The 19,169-nt window shown below is 41.7% G+C and overlaps 1 protein-coding gene across 1 annotated transcript; it reads left to right on the top strand.

The window, feature by feature from the left end:
* The first annotated feature begins 12,731 nt into the window (after nucleotides 1–12,731).
* LOC109748401 (uncharacterized) lies at nucleotides 12,732–13,553 on the top strand. Its single transcript, XM_020307432.1, has one exon. It carries the CDS (start codon nucleotides 12,732–12,734, stop codon nucleotides 13,551–13,553), a length of 822 nt encoding a protein of 273 aa, XP_020163021.1.
* Nucleotides 13,554–19,169: the final 5,616 nt, after the last annotated feature.

Here is a 19,169-nt window from a genome sequence, read left to right as displayed (position 1 = left end):
ATGTCGGAGGGGGCGGTGACGGGGACGACGGCGGGGATGATGGAGGGGCCAGGGGCTCCTAGATTTCTGCGGAAAAAAACCCTATAAGCTATCAACTAATCATAGTGCTCTCCAATTTTAGCATTCAAAGTAGGATCGGAGTAGTTTTCCACTTTGAGCATTCAATAAGAAAAATCAAATCACAAAATAAAGTAGTATTCAAATTAGGATGCATTCAATTATAAGCAAAACTACATCATCTCCATGCGTCCGTACATCGTCGAATATTATCACTAATACACCTCGAATACTATCATACATATAGCATCGCTAGTACAGCTAGAACAGTAGCGCCCGACGGGTATCGGTGTGGGCGGTGGACACCCAAAGGGACGGAACCATCACAGGATCATAGCTCCAGTGAGATCCCTGAAGAACCTGCCAGGTATTGTTGAACCTGCCCTCCAACGCAACCATGTAGCGATGGACGTGCTGGTCCTCCTCGCTGACACGGTGACATACCACCTCTGAGGTGTCCGGAAGCCTCGGCACCGTCACTGGCCCACGCGAGCGCCACCAAACAAGGATCGGGTCAACGATGGGCTGGTTCCTCACCAACCTACGCCCACCGGAAGGTAGCACCTCCCAAAACCAGCCCGGCGGAGCCCAGTCTCGGACATGGCCCCTCTGATCAAGCCGGCCTCCTCCGCCGAGTCGACGACGAGGATGCGGGATAGGCATCGTCGACGTCGATGCAGGAATAATTGCTTTAACTAAAAAAACAAACTAGTTCTATTAATTTCCTTGCTAAAAATAAACAACTTCTATAGTAAAATAAACTAGTTTTATTAAATCAACTAGTTCAACTACCAATTAAGCACTTACTATAAATAAAATGAAGTAGTTTTATTGATTAATCAACTAGTTCAACTACTAAGCACTTACTATAAATAAATTAAATAAAGTAGTTCTTACTAAAAATAAACTACTTCTATATATAATAAAATTTAATAAAATAGTTCTATTAATTAATCAACTAGTTCAACTACTAAGCACTTACTATAAATATATAAAATAAAGTAGTTCTTACTAAAAATAAACTACTTCTATATATAGTAAAATTTAATAAAATAGTTTTATTAAATCAACTAGCTAGTTCAACTACTAAGCACTTATAACCTAATCATATAGCTACATTATATTCATACATACATAGTTCTATAAAATTGTATGAACATTATATTCATACATACATAGCCACATCCATTCATCATATAGCTACCACATACATATATATATACATTATATATATGAAAAAATGCAATGAACAAAAAAATAATACAAATTATATGAAAAAAATAAACAGAGCCGTGGCGTGGCGGCGGCTCACATCGGGCGACGGAGAGCGACGGCGTGGGCGGCGGAGGGCGACGGTGTGGGTGGCGGAGGGCGACGGCGACCGCGACCCCGGCGGGCCGGGGGCGGAGGGCGACGGCTCGGGGGCGCGCGGCGGAGGCCGACGGCGACGGCGGCGGGGGGCGGAGGACGACGGCGACGGGCGATGGCGTGGGCTCGGGGGCACGGGCGACGGCGACGGCGGCGGGGCAGCCTGGCGGCGTAGATCGAGCTCGCGGCATCGCCGGGCGGGGGGAAACTGGTGATGGAAAGCTGAAAATTTCCTAAGTGCTGCTTATATAGCAATGGCTTTGGTCCCGGTTCAACGGACAAACCGGAACCAATACCCACCCTTTAGTCCCGGTTGGTGGCACCAACCGGGACCAAAGGCCTCTTTTCACCAGCGCAAAGGGCGGGAAGCAGAGGACTTTGGTCCCGGTTGGTGGCACCAACCGGGACCAAAGGGGAGCATTGGTTCCGGTTGGAGCCACCAACCGGGACTAATGTGCTGGCGCGGTGCGGTGGGAAGTTTAGTCCCACCTCGCTAGCTGAGAGAGCTCAGCACCTGTTTATAAGCTGTGTTGCAGCTCAGGTGCTGAGCTCCCCTCTAATATGCAGGCATTACATGCCTACCTTTGTCACTGCCAAGTTGGGCCTATTGGGCCTACGGGCCTGCATCCTGGCCCATGTGCAGATGGGTTTCTAGTCGTATGCAGGCCGTGTGGCCCATTAGGCGGCATTTTTTTATTTTTTCCAGTATTTTTTTGTTTTTTGAATTATTTATTTTCTTTTGATTTTTGCTTTATTTTTTATTCTTTTTGCTTTTAGCTCAGAATAATTATAAACTTTCTGTTACTCCATTAGTTTTCAAATTTGAATAGTTTAAATTTCATCCGGAAACTCGTCTGTTACAAAGGGATTTCATTTTTTAAAACTCATTTGAACTCCTGACTTTTTGTGTGTTCAAAATGCACCATTCAAAGCCACATCATCATTTTTCAATCCTTTAGGACTTCATTTGTTATTTTTCATGCATTTACTAATTATTTTGAGCTATAAGACCCTAAAATTGAAAAGCATTTCAAATGAACTCTGAAAAGGTTTCGTTTCTACTTACAACAAAAAACTTATTTATTTTATTTCTAATTACTTATGTATTTTACTTTAATTATTTTATTTATATTTATTTTACTGCTGCTATTTTTATTTATTTTACTGCTGCTATTTTTACTTAATTTATTAAGGTTTATTTATTGTGGTTACTATAGTTTATTTTATTAAGGTTTATTTAGTTTTATTTATTTTATTAAGGTTTATTTATTTTATAAATATAAAAAAATGAACATAGATGCACTTATAGAGAAAATTCAACCTAAATTCATAATAAATTTCTATGAAATTTACTATGAATTTAGGTCAAATTTCCTGTATAAGGGCATCTATTTTCACTTTAAGAGAAGCTCAACAAGGCATAGAGGGACAGGCTTATAAACTGGTGTGAGCGCCCTTCGGTTGGCGAGGTGGGACTAAACACTGGCCGCAACTAGGACCAGCCCTTTAGTCCCGGTATGTGGTATGAACCGGGACTAAAGGGTGGTGGGCCAGGAGCGTGGCCCATTGGTCCCGGTTTGTACCACCAACCGGGACCAAAGGGTCCATACGAACCGGGACCAATGCCCACGAGGCCCCGGCCGCCCCCCTGGGCTCATGAACCGGGACCAATGCTCACATTAGTCCCGGTTCGTGACTGAACCGGGGCTAATGTGAAAACTGCCCTGTGACCTAAGCCCTGTTTTCTACTAGTGCAATTGTGTCCACGACGGGAAAGTATGATTCCAGAAATAGCTACTCACACACACAACGTTGATGTGAAAAATGTCACGTGACTGATAGACGCAAGCACTTAAGTGAGCTGCCAAGAAGCGACTGATACATCTCCAACGTATCTATGAATTTTGATTGTTCCATGTTATTATAGTAACAATCTTGGATGTTTTATATACAATTATATGCAATATTATATTATTTTTTGGACTAACCTATTAACTTAGTGCCAAGTGCCAGTTGCTGTTTTTTTGCCTGTTTTTGGTTTTGCAGGAAATCAATACTAAACGAAATCCAAATACCACGAAACTTTTTGACGATTTTTTCCTTGACATAAGAGACCCTTGAAGCTTCGGGAGAGGGACCGAAGATGAAGAAGTAGGCCACAAGCCACATGGCATGCCCTGGAGGGGGGCGCCCATGTAGGTTGTCGGCTCCTTGTTCCTCTGTTTGACCCAATTCTAGCTATATAAATTCTCAAAAATCGGGAAAACAATACAGAGCCACCCGAAACACTTTTTCCGCCACCGCAAGCTTCTGTTCTCACGAGATCTAATCTGGAAGCCTTTCCCGGTACTCTGTCGGAGGGGGAATCGATCACGGAGGGGCTCTACATGAACCTTGCTGCTCTTCCGATGATGTGTGAGTAGTTTACCATATACCCACGGATCCATCGCTAGTAGTTAGATGGCATCTTCTCTCTCTCTCTCTCTCTTTGATCCTCAATACAATGTTCTTCTTGATGTTCTTGGAGTTCTTTTTTATGTAATCCTTTTTTGCGGTGTGTACCTGAGCATGAACAGGGACAAATCCTATGGAAATGTCACTCCGAAGCTTATGGAGGGCATCATGCTGGAGATAGAACTGCTCATAAGGTATTGCAATCTGGATTTTACTGGCCTACTCTCTTCAAGGATGCCCGTAATTACGTCTCATCTTGTGATGAATGTCAAAGAATAGGTAATATCGGTAAGCATCATGAAATGCCTATGAATTATTCACTTGATGTTGAACCATTTGATGTTTGGGGATTTGATTACATGGGACCTTTTCCTTCCTCTAATGGGTATACACATATTTTCGTTGCTGTTGATTATGTTACTAAATGGGTAGAAGCTATTCCAACTAGTAGTGCTGATCACAACACCTCTATTAAAGTGCTTAAGGAAGTTATTTTCCCAAGGTTTGGAGTCCCTAGATATTTAATGACTTATGGTGGTTCACACTTTATTCATGGTGTTTTCCGTAAAATGCTTGCCAAGTATGATGTTAACCATAGAATGGCATCACCCTATCATCCACAGTCTAGTGGTCAAGTTGAACTTAGCAATAGAGAAATAAAATTAATTTTGCAAAAAACTATCAATAGGTCCAGGAAGAATTGGTCTAAGAAATTAGATGATGCACTTTGGGCTTATAGAACAGCATATAAAAATCCTATGGATATGTCTCCTTATAAAATGGTTTATGGAAAAGCTTGTCATTTACCTCTTGAGTTAGAACATAAAGCATTTTGGGCAGTTAAAGAACTCAACTATGATTTCAAACTTGCTGGTGAAAAGAGGTTGTTTGATATTAGCTCATTAGATGAATGGAGAACCCAAGCTTATTAAAATGCAAAATTATTCAAAGAAAAAGTTAAAAGGTGGCATGACAAAAGAATTCAAAAGCATGAGTTTAAAGTCGGAGAATATGTTCTTTTGTACAACTCTCATTTCAGATTCTTTGCAGGAAAGCTCCTCTCAAAATGGGAAGGCCCATATGTCATCGAGGAGGTTTACCGGTCTGGAGCCATCAAAATAAATAATTCCGAAGGTACTAACCCGAAGGTTGTCAATGGGTAACGAATAAAGCATTATATCTCAGGTACGCCTATTAATGTTGAAAGTAATATTATCCAAACTTTGACACCGGAAGAACGCATAAAAGAGTCCTTCCGGAACACTCCAGAATTGTGAAAATAAGGAGGTACGTGATACGGTAAGTAAACGGACTCCGAAAAATCCGAAAAAATATTTTTTATCAGTTTTGGAATTTTTTAGAATTTTGGAAATAAAGAAACTACCAGGAAGCATCCCCTGGTGGGCACAAGACACCAAGGCGCGCCAGGCTTGCCTGGCGGCTTGCCTGGCGCGCCCAGGTGAGTTGTGCCCACCTGGGACCCCTTCCGTACTCCGTTTTTCTTCCATGTACTTGTCCTCCAAGATAAAAAAAAATCTATATATACTTCCCGAACCTGTTGATCACCGTATCATGGAGAAATCCTCTATCCTCTTTTCTTGTTGTTTTCTGCGCAGTTCTAAAAATATGTCGTCTCAAGACTCTGATGGAGAGAGCTCTGTCTCACATCTCGTTGCTGAACCAAAACCTATGGGGACCTATCTCCTTATGGTCGAACTACGGATGACGAGGAGGATGCTCACTTAATGAGGATCGATGATTCAAGCTCAGAGGAGGAGGTTGTGCCTCTACCTCAACCTGGGGATATGCACGTGAAATTCAAGAAATCAAGTCTCCCTAAGAGAGCTAACCGTTCTAAAAATCTATCTATTCCTTCTCGTTTTTGGCAGAAAAGCAAAGGGGGTTTATGTGACAAGATCTTGAAGCTGGAGTTGGAAGTCGATGATTTAAAGGAGGAAATTGCTCTCCTCAACTACAATATAAAAAAGTTGAAGGCACAATTGTCACCACCATCATTTTCTTCACCTCCAAAAGAGAACTGTGTATCGGGTATGGTCACTCCCCTTGGCTTCCGCCAAGCTTGGGGAGGTGCCCCCGTATCGTATCATCCCACTATCTTTTTGCATTTACTTATCTTAGTTCAATCTTTTTGCTTTAGATGAAATAAAACTTTAGTTCGATCCTTTCTTCTTTGTGAGTTTGCTTAGTGATCTATCATTGTAATCGTGTGCAAGTTATATAATAAAGTTTAGTTTGAGATTTTTGCTTTCTTTACTTTAATGTTGCAAATAAAGAAAAGAAATAAGAAAGAAAGAAAAAGAGAAAAGAAATAAATGAAAGAAAGGAAATAAATCAATAAGATCATATACTAATCCAATGGTAGGTGATGGCACCACATAAGGAAAGGTATAAGTAGAAAATTTTATTAGAGATTGACAAACATAGCATTAGCCCATGATGCAACTCATGAAAGAATTAATAAGGGAAGAGAAGATTCACATATAAATATACCATCGTAGAAATCTTTTGTGATTGTGAGCTCTCATCAAAATATTATATACCAAAATTGTTGACGTTGGACAAGGAAGACAATTTAATGGTTTATGTTTATGACTGAGTAGCTATTTCTGGAATCATACCATCCCATCTTGGACATATAGCTACATCAAATTTCTCACAGCTATGATGTATGGAGGTGCCGACTCGACAAGTGGAGGCAACAACACTAGGTAACTTCCGTTTTGCTGTATTTTCGAGTTCCAGGTCTCAAGACTAGTTGTACCTCGCAATGCGGTGTTTTGATATCATTCTCCTTGTTGAAATAATTGCTTGGAGATTGCTTGAAGTCATTCCTTAAGTTAGAAACCCATGATCCGGCTTTTCTGGTTAGATCCAGCGATGACGATGCCTACATGTCATTCCACTTTGGAGGCTTGCTTTATAGGAACTTTTAATCGCAGTCTAGATGTTGTCAAGGGTAATCTTAGATGTTGTTTCTCATTGATGTGTGCCTTTGATAGATCTAACATGATTTTTTTAGGGTCATGCATTTTCCCTTTGTGGTTGTGTGAATCCTTGATGTCTCGACTTGTTTTTGAAATGTGTTGTTGCAGCGGACGGGTATAATGATCTCCATTTGACCGACTGTTTTTAACATGTGTGCACCACCGAAGGCACAACAAACAACCGAGACTTTTTATTCCTTGAAGAAAACAGATGAATCGATATAAATCAACAAACCTAGGACCATGTCATTGTAACCAACACCCCTCATAAGCTACAACCAGCCGCAAGATGAGACATAACAACACACAAAACCCTAACCAAATTTGATGCCTTCCATGCTTGCGCTCAATACACAACATACCAAGTGAAACACTCGCCGCCAAGAAAAAGAATCAAGCTGTGCCGTAGACTTTGGTCATTCTCATTTTGGAGTAGATGGTGCCTTAACAACATCCACCAGCCATTTTGCTTGTAGCTTTGCCAATAACACCCCATTCATGGCAATTGATCTCGTACCTTATCTCCCATCAAACAGGCCATATATGGTGTGACCCAAATGATGCCTGGGAGATGGCCCCGTTAGGCCCTAGAGGGACATGCATTGCGTCCTCCAATAAAGTAGAGCCATCGAACCCTGAGCACCACCCATGTGTTGGGACATATGGTACTCTACCCTAGCGAAAAAATAATTTTTTTCTTTCGAACCTGCATCACACCTAGTGAGACCCTGCACCTCCGTAAGCTCAAAGAAACCGCCTACATGGCCGTCTCCGCATGTGTGAATAGGCTTAGAATAAGTGTATGGGCTTGCTGGGCGAAACTAGCCCACTGATGTGCAACACAAGATAGTAGGGGTGCTTCAAAAAAAGTTGATAGTGCTGTCTCCAAAATCGGCACCAAGGTTCTGCAGCTGCCATTTGGAGAGATGCGTGAGGAAGACACTTTGGAGCTTCTGCGATTGTGGTTGAACAGGATAGTATACAGGTGCTCTTCCCAACAGGTTATTATTTCTTTTTTTGACTAAACGCAGCAAGACGATGCCTTCATTTGTATGAAGGAAGGAGATGGTTTATATTACAAAGTTGCATGGGCGTAGCTAGCAAAGAGAGCCCATGCAAACAAGCAAACTCAAGAAACTGTCTTGCTTATCCATGGTTGCCCGTAGCAATTTTGTATGCATTTCATGTGTGTCTCAGTTGGACCTGATTGAGGAAAAACGGAGAAAAAATCATCATCTGCACATCTTTTCACTCCTAGAAAAAGGCTTATAGGTGGGGCGGGCGTGGACTTGCACCCGCCATAGCTATTTTGGAAAATTTGCAGTGGCGGGTGCTATAAACTGCTCGCTACTGACTATCCACATAACAGTGGCTGGCGTAACTGCGTAATTAGGGAGCCACATCTCCAACACTCTTGCTAATTTCTCCAAAGGCGAAAAGCAACTATGGCAGGCACGTACAACAGGCTCGCCACTGGTGCCATGCTAGTCAGTGGCCGGCATTTTCTAGCGACCGTCACGGCTATTTGCGTGACCCACCCCCATCGGTTTCAAATTTTTGTAGGATTTTGCAGTGTCGAGTCCTATTACACGCCCGCCACAGCTGCATTGGTCACCCTGCCACCTACCAATCAAATATAGTTGTGGCGGGTGTTATCTGCCCATCGTCACTCTTTTGGATGACCTTATCCATCCGACCGCAGCAAGTCACACCTTATCCATACAGACATAAATCTTTCTCCCTTTGTCTTTCAAGTTCGCTTCGCCGTCATCGCCAACATCGTGGCGTCCTACTCTGACTCAACCGGCGAGGTCGTGGTATGTTGCCTCAAACGGCATCGCGGACCTAATCTTCCCCGTCGCCCACGCCGTCCATCGCCGCCTCGATGTCCCAGTCTTGCCTTCCAAGGCCACCTCCAACTACTTCCCAATCACAATGTTCCGCGCCTTCCTCCGCCTCCAATGTCATCAGCGTCCCCATCAAACTCGCCATCCGCATCCGCCATCGTCCTTGTCCTTCCCGCCATCTCCATCTGCCCGGGTAACCTCACCTCCCCTCTCTCTGTTAATGGAGGTTATAGTTGTTCTCATTTATTGTAATTGTACATTAGCAGCATTACGTTAGTGTAGTTAGAATCTGTTATAGGATGTAATGTAATTGTCTCTTGTTATATGATGTACCATTGAATCATTGTAATTGGACCTCTTAAATTTGAATGCTTGTGCTAGAGGACTATGTACTGCATATATGAATCAACATATAGTACCATATATTATTCATGATGCAAATATTCATAATGAGTGTCATTGTTTTCGCAAAACATTGATTAAGTTCCATTTCGCTTAATTACTGGCACTCAATTTGTCCAATTTCTAGCAAAGGTCATGCCAATTTTTTCCGCAATATTTTAACTTTTTATGGGTGAGCTACTTAACTATATTTTCCGTCAGGTGGATAATACTCACTCTTAATCCACATACTGAGATGAGAGTTGTTCTAAGAGAAGGACACCGACTGTTGTCATAGGGGGTCATCTTTCTTCTTCTCTTCCTCTTAGACTTTGGTAAAGCAGGAGAAGAAGATGAAGGACGACCATCACCGACAGTCAAAAATACAGTGAGTGAGTGAGTGTACACCATATATAAAACCACTTGAGAGATGACCCGACTGTTGTCTTAGGCGGACGTTCTTCTCCCTCATCCTCCTCTAAGACCTTGGTAAAGCAGGAGGAGAGGGGGAAGAACGACCATCACCGACAGTCAAAACTACAGACAGTAAGTGAGTGTCCACTATATACACAACCACTTACGAGATGAACGAATTTAAGAGCGATAAATTTTTCACCCGAAGGACAAATATGGGTTGTTTTCATAATAGTTCTATCTTTTATATTGACTAGCAAAAATGTCCGTGCGTTCCAAGGGGAGAAAAGAAAATTATAAGCTCAAATGCCGTAACAGAATAAGCATGCCTCAAGAACCCCACCGACACCGTACACGTACCTTCTGCACGAGTGTTTTGTGCACACGTCTCCACCCACACATGTTCCTCCTTCATCTGCACTTTGTGCATGCCCCAAGGCAACCGCGACTTCGTCCTTGTCAACCGCGGGGACCGGTGTCGCTGGACTCAACCGGGGTGGCGTAAACTACAGTAGCTAGACGTGAACGCCCATGCGTCGGCATGTCTTCACGCCGGCAGAAGACAACATTGACATGGCTAAGTTCCCTCGTCCTATTCTTCGATGCCATATCCATCGGGGCGAGCTCGCCCTCTTCCCAGTGATGTTGTGCGCTGGGTTTAAACTTGGGCATTACTCCAGACGACCAAGTTTAGGTAGCTCAATCTTGAACTTTCTAGCTCGAGTCAATAGTAGGCCCGAGCTGAAGAAAAAAAAGTCTAGTTTAGCTGGGAATTTTTTCTGTTCACCAAGCAACATTAAGAAGACATGATAATTCCATCAAAACAAAAGAACATACACACATCAAAATATATATTTTCAAGCACACGCCCGGTCAAATGAATCAGATTAACATATTTCTGAAGGTGATGTGAGTTCTTTATTACTCAGGTAAAGGGTTACATGTTTTTGATTCTTAACTTCATTGTTGATCTTACATGTAAATAAATCTTTCATGTTTTTAGAGAGAGAGAGAGAGAGAGGGAGAGAGAGAAAGAGAGAGAGAGAGAGAAAGCCTTTATCTATATATCTGTTCAGTTTACGCGAACTCAAAGGCAGAAACTAAAAGTCTAGTTTAGCTGGGAATTTTTTCTGTTCACCAAGCAACGTTAAGAAGACATGGTATTTCCATCAAAACAAAAGAACATACACACATCAAAAATAATATTTGCATGCACATGCCAGGTTAGAAGAATCAGATTAACATATTTCTCACGGTGATGTGAGATCTTTATTACTCAGGTAAAGGTTTACATGTTTTTGATTCTTAACTTTATTGTGTATCTTACATGTGAATAAATCTTTCATGTTTTTAGAGAGAGAGAAAACCTTGATCCTATATATCTGTTCAGTTTATGTGAACTCAAAGGCAGAAACTTCAGGCTCTAACAATGGTGTAAATCAGTCCTTATGTATTAACACCAAAAAAATCTACTACTCAACTCTTTCCGTTAGCCAACTCCACTTACGTTCTCTCCTTCCCTTCTTTCCGTTTTTATTCCCCTCCTCTCATCAACATACGGAAGCATTACCTGAACTCTTTCCTCTACCCTGTTTGTACATCAAATCCTCATCACCATCCGAATCATCTTTGTTGTCTGAACTTCTCACAGTGTCAGGATCAATAAGAGAACGACATAGCTTGCACAATGGGATAAAATCTAAAAGCGGATTTGTGTTCATCTGCCCACGGGATATTGGAATGAGCACACCATCATCATCGTAAGCCAAGAAATCACCATGGGAATCTTCCAGCGAGTCACTACCAGTGTCACTGTCACCAATATCCTCGTGCACATCACTGACAAAATACTTAAGGAAAAGAAACCACACTGACATCACTTTTGAACTATCAGGATTGATGACTTTCAGATTTCTGCCAAGATGGCACCACACACATGGGCGTTCCGAGCAGCCATAACAACGCGATGATGCCGGGCTAAGCTGTTGGCACATATCCCGACCTCGACTGCGAAACTCACCGAGCGCTTTCCGGCGAGATACATACGTACGAGCCGGTACTTCCTCAATCAGTTTGTAGCACCCGCCACTTCAAATTTTCCAAAATATCTATGGCGGGTGCAAGTCCACGCCCGCCCCACCTATAAGCCTTTTCCTAGAAGTGAAAAGATGTGCAGATGATGATTTTTTCTCTGTTTTTCCTCAATAAGGTCCAACTGAGACACACATGCAATGCATGCAAAATCGCTACGGGCAACCAAACATGTCCTATGTGAATGTAAAATCGACTACGTTCCTAAAACAAAAAGAATTAATAGACCATGTTTGCATGCAAAATCGTTAAATAAAGCTGGAGCACGTTCACATTAAAAAATGGTAAACCAAAGCGACCAAGTTCAGATAAAAAAAAAGAGGTGACGCGAATATCAATACTTGCTATTTGACGCGAATGAAACATAAAGAAAGTATTAAAAATCGCTGCGGATAAGCACTGCACCAAAATCCTTACTGTTTCCTTCCTAAAATGCGAATATCAACACTTGCTATTTTTGTCCCAATCGGCTAGCTTATAAGCAGCCTTTTGGCTGGATTGACAAACCATCCCCTCGATCACATCACATACAATCCATCAGTCTGAGAAGCAACATCTGCGGCATACGTGTAGTGGATATTGCAATTTGCAATACACCTGACTATGGCACTGCTGCAAACCAAAACAAAGTCATCAAGGTATAATAATATACTACTGCAACTCATTCTATTGTCTTCTTATTTTATGATAGGCAACGTGCTCATGCATTCTTATTTTGCCATCTTCTGGACGAATTTGAGGTGTTTTGCTTGTGAATTTTTCTCTGTACCATGTCTTGAGAAATTTGTCTGATCCAATTTAGTCCCAGCTTTTTTTAAAAGTTCATGCATTTGAAGATTGGAGTTTCAAGGAGTATATTGCGTGACGGCAAAGATGAGCACTTTAATTCTTCTTACAAAACAAAAAAAGATGGGCACTCAGATTCATTTTCAGAATATAGGTCTAGGATTTTTTTTCTGAGCAAGTTCAGTTTTTCTTTTCAGAAGAACTCTTCATCTATTGAACCGGAGTAATTTGTGTTGAGTTATTTATAGTTCTACTCGTTGGGCGTTGGCATGTAGTAATAGTAAAAAAAGATGCGTTTTATTTGTTCATGATATCTCCTACCGCTCACATGGTCTATGACTGCAGGGCACTTCCTAAGGAGACCAATGCCAATGATATGCTCGCTTCGCCAGGCACATTGGAGCTACTGCAGCCGCAGACTATTTCTATCTTTGATTATACTCTGCTGCCTCCGCTAGCTCCACAGGAGGATGATCACTCTGCTGCCATTCTGGTGGATCAGCCTGCTGCTATTACTCATCGCTTTGATCAACTTGCTGGCTTCAAAGTAACCGTGAGGGTCGCCAATGAACCAGGCGTCGTTGAGGAATGGGTCAAGAGTGTGTCGAACTCCCTCCAAACGGTGGAAATGAAGATTGTTGGTCTAGACTGCGAGTTCACCGACCAAGTCCATGGGGTGAAGCAGAAGGACCTGCCCCTGGAAATGCAGCGCCGCGCCGCCGTACTTCAACTGTGTGTTGCAGATGATTGCTTGGTGTACCACATAATGCACTCGCCTCGCATACCAGACGAGCTCAAAAAATTTCTTGCTCGTGAGGATATCTTCTTCTGTGGAGCGGCAATTGGCCAGGACGTAAAAATGCTTGAGCCATACGGCCTCCATATTAAAAAGCCCATTGACCTACAAGAGCGCATTGATATACCAATTACAACTTGCAGTAAACCAACACCTTCGCTATTTAAACTAGCAAATTTTGTGTTGGGAACGAATCTGGAGAAGGGCAAGGAGTGCAAGCAACTGAAGAGTTCTGTATGGGAGATTACTCCATTGAACTTCCAACAAATCAGATATGCTGTGTTCGATGCCCTTATAAGTTTTGAGATAGCTAAAGCTGCTACAAGCCTTGGCTATATGCTCCTTGATGAATAAGCTTAGGATGATTAAATAAAACTATGGACATATGAGTTATTTTATATGTCTATGTCTTAAGTTTTTTTTGCGGGTGTGTGCCTTTTGTAATAACTTTCAGAGTAGTCCGAGCACATGCGCGTGCAGCATCAAAATTTTCTATTGTTTTCTTTTATAAGTTGTTAAATAAACATGAGTTGAATTATGAAAGTCATATTATTATTTCTATTGTTTTGTCCTCGGTAAGAACTCAAACAAATCCTAGAGAAACTGAAATTTTAGATGCGTATCTTTTTGCATGTCGGGATAAGGAACATAACTGTAAAAATATTGTATTGTTGTTTGTATTAACAATCTTTTATTTTTGTCTAACTTTAGTTGTATGAAATGCTTCGAAATTTGTTTTTGAGTTCTTGTTTATTCCCCTGGACGGTTCAAGGGAGCGTCTATACGGTTGCATCACCGAGCACGTCTTCTCCGGCACCGCCAGAGACGTGCGGAGTTTGCAGCACTACCACGAAGGGCTCGTAGCACGTGTCTCGTCGTCACGAGTCGCCGGCCGTCGTGGAGAAGGGCCTGAGAAGGCGTGAGAGAGATGATAAGATGGGCTGCTGGTCTGAAAGAACGGAGGAGCAGAAAGAAATATGTGGATGTAGAAAGGAAATGAGGTAGAAGGAAGGGGATAAGCTGTGTGGTCCCACAGGTACCTGGCGCACGCACGGGCGAGAGCCACAACGATGTGATGCGTTTTCAGAGGCAACCGGCACCGCGGATAGCCGATCGGCCGGCATACAACATTTACCTTTTACATTTCCTTTGCTTTTCCTCTGACATCAAACACTCAATGCTAATTAATCTTGCAGAATTCAAATGGGCAATACCACTTTAATCCTGTATTTTTCTATTCCCCGTGTTGAGAATCCTGTGAATTAAAAAGGGCCCTAGAAACTTGAGGTTTGGCCAGACAGAGACCATTAATATTGTGATGTGGATGAAGCACCTAGCCATTAATGGAAAGTAAGAATCAATCCATGCTCATCTGGATGCGGTTCAAGAATTGATTATGTTACAAAATCAAGAATGTTGGTACAGAAAAGCAAGAAAATAATTTCCCTCTTAATGCCATGGATAAGCAAGACAGTTTCTTCAGTTTGTTTGTGTGCATGGGCTCTCTTTGCTAGCTACGCCGATGCAACTTTGTAATAAAAACCATCTCCTTCCTTCATACAAATGAAGGCATCGTCTTCCTGCGCTTAGTCAAAAAAGAAATAATAACCTCTTGGGAAGAGCACCTGTATACTATCCTGTTCAACCACAATCAGAGAAGCTCCAAAGTGTCTTCCTGACGCATCTCTCCAAAAGGCAGCTGCAGAACCTTGGTGCCGATTTTGGAGACAGCACTATCAACTTTTTTTAAGCACCACTACTGTCTTGTCTTGCACATCAGCGGGCTAGTTTCGCCCTACAAGCCCATACACTTATTCTAAGCCTGTTCACACATCCGGAGACGGCCACGTAGGCGGTTTCTTTGAGCTTACGGAGGAGCAGGGTCTCACTAGGTGTGATGCAGGTTCGAAAGAAAAAAAATTATTTTTTCGCTAGGGTAGAGTACCATATGTCCCAACACACGGGCGATGCTCAGGGTTCGATGGCTCTACTTCATTGGAGGACGCCATGCATGTCTCTCTAGGGCCTATCGGGGCCATCTCCCAGGCACCATTTGGGTCACACCATATATGGCATGTTTGATGGGAGATAAGGTACGAGATCAATTGCCATGAATGGGGTGTTGTTTGTTGGCAATGGTGCAAGGAAAATGGCTGGTGGCTGTTGTTAAGCCACCATCTACTCCAAAATGAGAATGACCAAAGTCTACTGCACAGCTTGATTCTTTTTCTCGACGCCGAGTGTTTCACTTGGTATGTTGTGTATTGAGCGCAAGCATGGAAGGCATCAAATTTGCTTAGGGTTTTGTGTGGTATTATGTCTCATCTTGCGGCTGGTTGTAGCTTATCAGGGGTGTTGGTTACAATGACATGGTCCTAGGTTTGTTGATTTTTATTGATTCATCTGTTTTCTTCAAGGAATAAAAAGTCCCGGTTGTTTGTCGTGCCTTTGGTGGTGCACACATGTTAAAAACAGTCGGTCAAATGGAGATCATTATACCCATCCTCTGCAACAACACATTTTCAAAAACAAGTCGAGACATCAAGGATTCACACAACTGCAAAAAACAAAGGAAAAATGCATGGCCCTAAAAAATCATGTTAGATCTATCGAAGGCACACATCAATGAGAAACAACATCTAAGATTACCCTTGACAAGATCTAGACTGCGATTAAAAGTTCCTATAAAGCAAGCCTCCAAAGTGTGCAGGCATCGTCATGGCTTGATCTAACCAGAAAACCGGATCAAGGGTTGACATCAAGCAATCTCGAAGCAAATATTTCAACAAGGAGAATGATATCAAAACACCGCATTGCAAGGTACAACTAGTCTTGAGACCTGGAACTCAAAAATACAACAAAACGGAAGTCACCTAGTGTTGTTGCCTCCACTTGTCGAGTCGGCACATCCACACATCATAGCTGTGAGAAATTTGATGTAGCCAATTATGTCCACGACGGGAAGGTATGATTCCAGAAATAGCTACTCACACACACAAAATTGATGTGAAAAATGTCACGTGACTGATAGACGCAAGCACTTAAGTGAGCTGCCAAGAAGCGACTGATACATCTCCAACGTATCTATGAATTTTGATTGTTCCATGTTATTATAGTAACAATCTTGGATGTTTTATATACAATTATATGCAATATTACATTATATTTTTGGACTAACCTATTTACTTAGTGCCAAGTGCCAGTTGCTGTTTTTTTGCCTGTTTTTGGTTTTGCAGGAAATCAATACTAAACGAAATCCAAATATCACGAAACTTTTTGACGATTTTTCCTTGACATAAGAGACCCTTGAAGCTTCGGGAGAGGGACCGAACATGAAGAAGTAGGCCACAAGTCACATGGCGCACCCTAGAGGGGGGGCGCCCATGTAGGTTGTGGGCTCCTTGTTCCTCTGTTTGACCCAATTCTAGCTATATAAATTCTTTAAAATCGGGAAAACAACAGAGAGCCACCCGAAACACTTTTTCCGCCACCGCAAAATTCTGTTCTCACGAGATCTAATCTGGAAGCCTTTCCTGGTACTCTGTCGGAGGGGGAATCGATCACGGAGGGGCTCTACATGAACCTTGCTGCTCTTCCGATGATGTGTGAGTAGTTTACCATATACCTATGGATCCATAGCTAGTAGTTAGATGGCATCTTCTCTCTCTCTCTCTCTTTGATCCTCAATACAATGTTCTTCTTGATGTTCTTGGAGTTCTTTTTGATGTAATCCTTTTTTGCGTTGTGTTTGCAGGGATCCGATGAATTGTGGGTTTATGATCTAATTATCCGTCAATATTGTTTGAGTCTTTTCCGAATTCTTATATGCATGATTATTATAGCTTTGTATTTCTCTTCGGTTTATTGGTTTGGTTTGGCCAACTAGATTGCTTTATCTTGCAATGGGAGAGGTGCTTTGCAATGAGTTCAATCTTGCGGTGCTCAATCCCAGTGACAGAAGGGGACATGACACGTATTTTTATTGTGTCCACTAAGGGTAAAATGATGGGATTTATTTATATTGATTGAGTTTACTTTGTCTGCATCATGTCATGTTCCTTAAGGCGTTACTCCGTGCTTTATGAACTTAATACTCTAGACGCATGTTGGATAGCGGTCGATGTGTTGAGTAATAGTACTAGATGTAGGCAGGAGTCGGTCTACCTGTCTCGGACGTGATGCATATACACAAGATCAGTGCCTTGGATATCGTCATAACTATGCGCTTTTCTATCAATTGCCCAACAGTAATTTGTTTACCTACCATATGCTATCTTCAAAAGTGAAGCCTCTAGTGAACACTATGGCCCCTGGTTCTATCTTTATCATATACTAAAATCCAAAAATACTTTGCTGCAATTTATTTACCGTTATTTTATTTGTGTTTTTGTTTATCTATCTATCACTACAAGATTGGATCCTTGCAATTAACCGCCAAGGGATTGAAAACCACCTGTTTGCGTTGGGTAAAAGTATTTGTTATTTTATGTGTAGGTGTTGTTCATGAGGTGTTGCGTGGTTCTCCTACTGGATTGATGACCTTGGTTCTTAATTGGGGGAAATATTTATCTCTACTGTACTGCATCATCCTCTCCTCTTCGGGGAAATCTCAACGCGGCTCACAAGTAGTGCGAAGAATTTCTAGCACCGTTGCTGGGGAGACATCACCAACACCTATCAAGTACCATCACATAAACTTTAATCTCCTTACATTTACATCATTTCCATTTTCCTCTCGTTTTCATCTCCCCTGCTTCTAAAATAGTTTTACAAAAAACACAAAATTGCCTCTTTTTTTTGTTAGTTTGCTTGTTTGCTCGCTTGCTTTTATTGCCATGATATCAATACTCAAAAACTGAAAATGAAAAGCAAAAATTTAAGATTGCTATGGATCCACTTAAAGTTTTCTACTTGGATCATCTTCGATCCATTTGTGCTCATGCTGAAACTCCAACTAGATAGTTGAGGGAAAATCAATAGATGAGCATGCTCATTTTGTGTATCACCATTTCTCTCAAAAAGGAAAACTCTTATGGAATGAAATAAGTTGTTTGCTATGCTATGCTATGCTTGGAATCTTTGAGAAATTTATGATTTTACTTGTTTCCCTAAGAACCCTAAAAAACACCTTGCCTGCCTATGTGAGTTTAATGATAACGAAATCTTATCTTCTTATGCCAAGGGTGTTCATAGTTGCTACTCTGATTGAAAAGTATGATGCTACTTTCGACAAATCTGAAATTTTTGACATACTTAAATATTGTTATGAAAACTATGCTTCTAGTACCTATGTTAATGAATTTATTAAGAGAATGTTTGCTGCTTTCGAAGAGAATAATGATACACATGAATCTATAGATAATTATGATTCCATTAATTCGATTGAAATATTCCCTCTTGATGAATGTGATGCTAATTGCTATTCTTTTGGACATGATGACAATATTAATGATGCTTATGGAGATGAACTTACTATAGTTCCTTATGTTACAAATGAAATTATTGCTATTGCACCCACATGTGATAGCTCCTTGAATGAAAAGCATGATTGCAATGATGCTATTATAAATTATATGAATACCAATTGTGTTAATGATATGCAAACTACAAGTTTGGGAGTGATTATTTTGGTATGTACATTACTTATTGCAATGATCATGATTGGGATGATAATGCTTCTTACACTACAGGAATCAGCTGATTTGCCATCTACCATGGCAGATGGCAAAGGACCGGAAAGCAGACGGCAAAGGGCTTTGCCGTCAGCCACTGACCGCAAACATGCCCGGCAAAGTAAGCTACGGTATGCAGCTTCTTCGCCGTCTGCTTTCTCACAGTGGACGACAAAGACCCTTTGCCGTCGGTGACAGACGGCAAAGAATGTAGATGGAAAAGAATAGACGTTAGCCACGTTAGGAGGCAAACGGGAGGCTTTGCTGTCTGCCAGCTGACGGCAAACATGCCCTCCTC

This window comes from Aegilops tauschii, chromosome 7 (genome assembly GCF_002575655.3).
Source record: "Aegilops tauschii subsp. strangulata cultivar AL8/78 chromosome 7, Aet v6.0, whole genome shotgun sequence".
Taxonomy (NCBI): domain Eukaryota; kingdom Viridiplantae; phylum Streptophyta; class Magnoliopsida; order Poales; family Poaceae; genus Aegilops; species Aegilops tauschii.
Note: the sequence above shows the minus strand (reverse complement) of the source record. Positions and strands in the feature narration are given on the sequence as shown.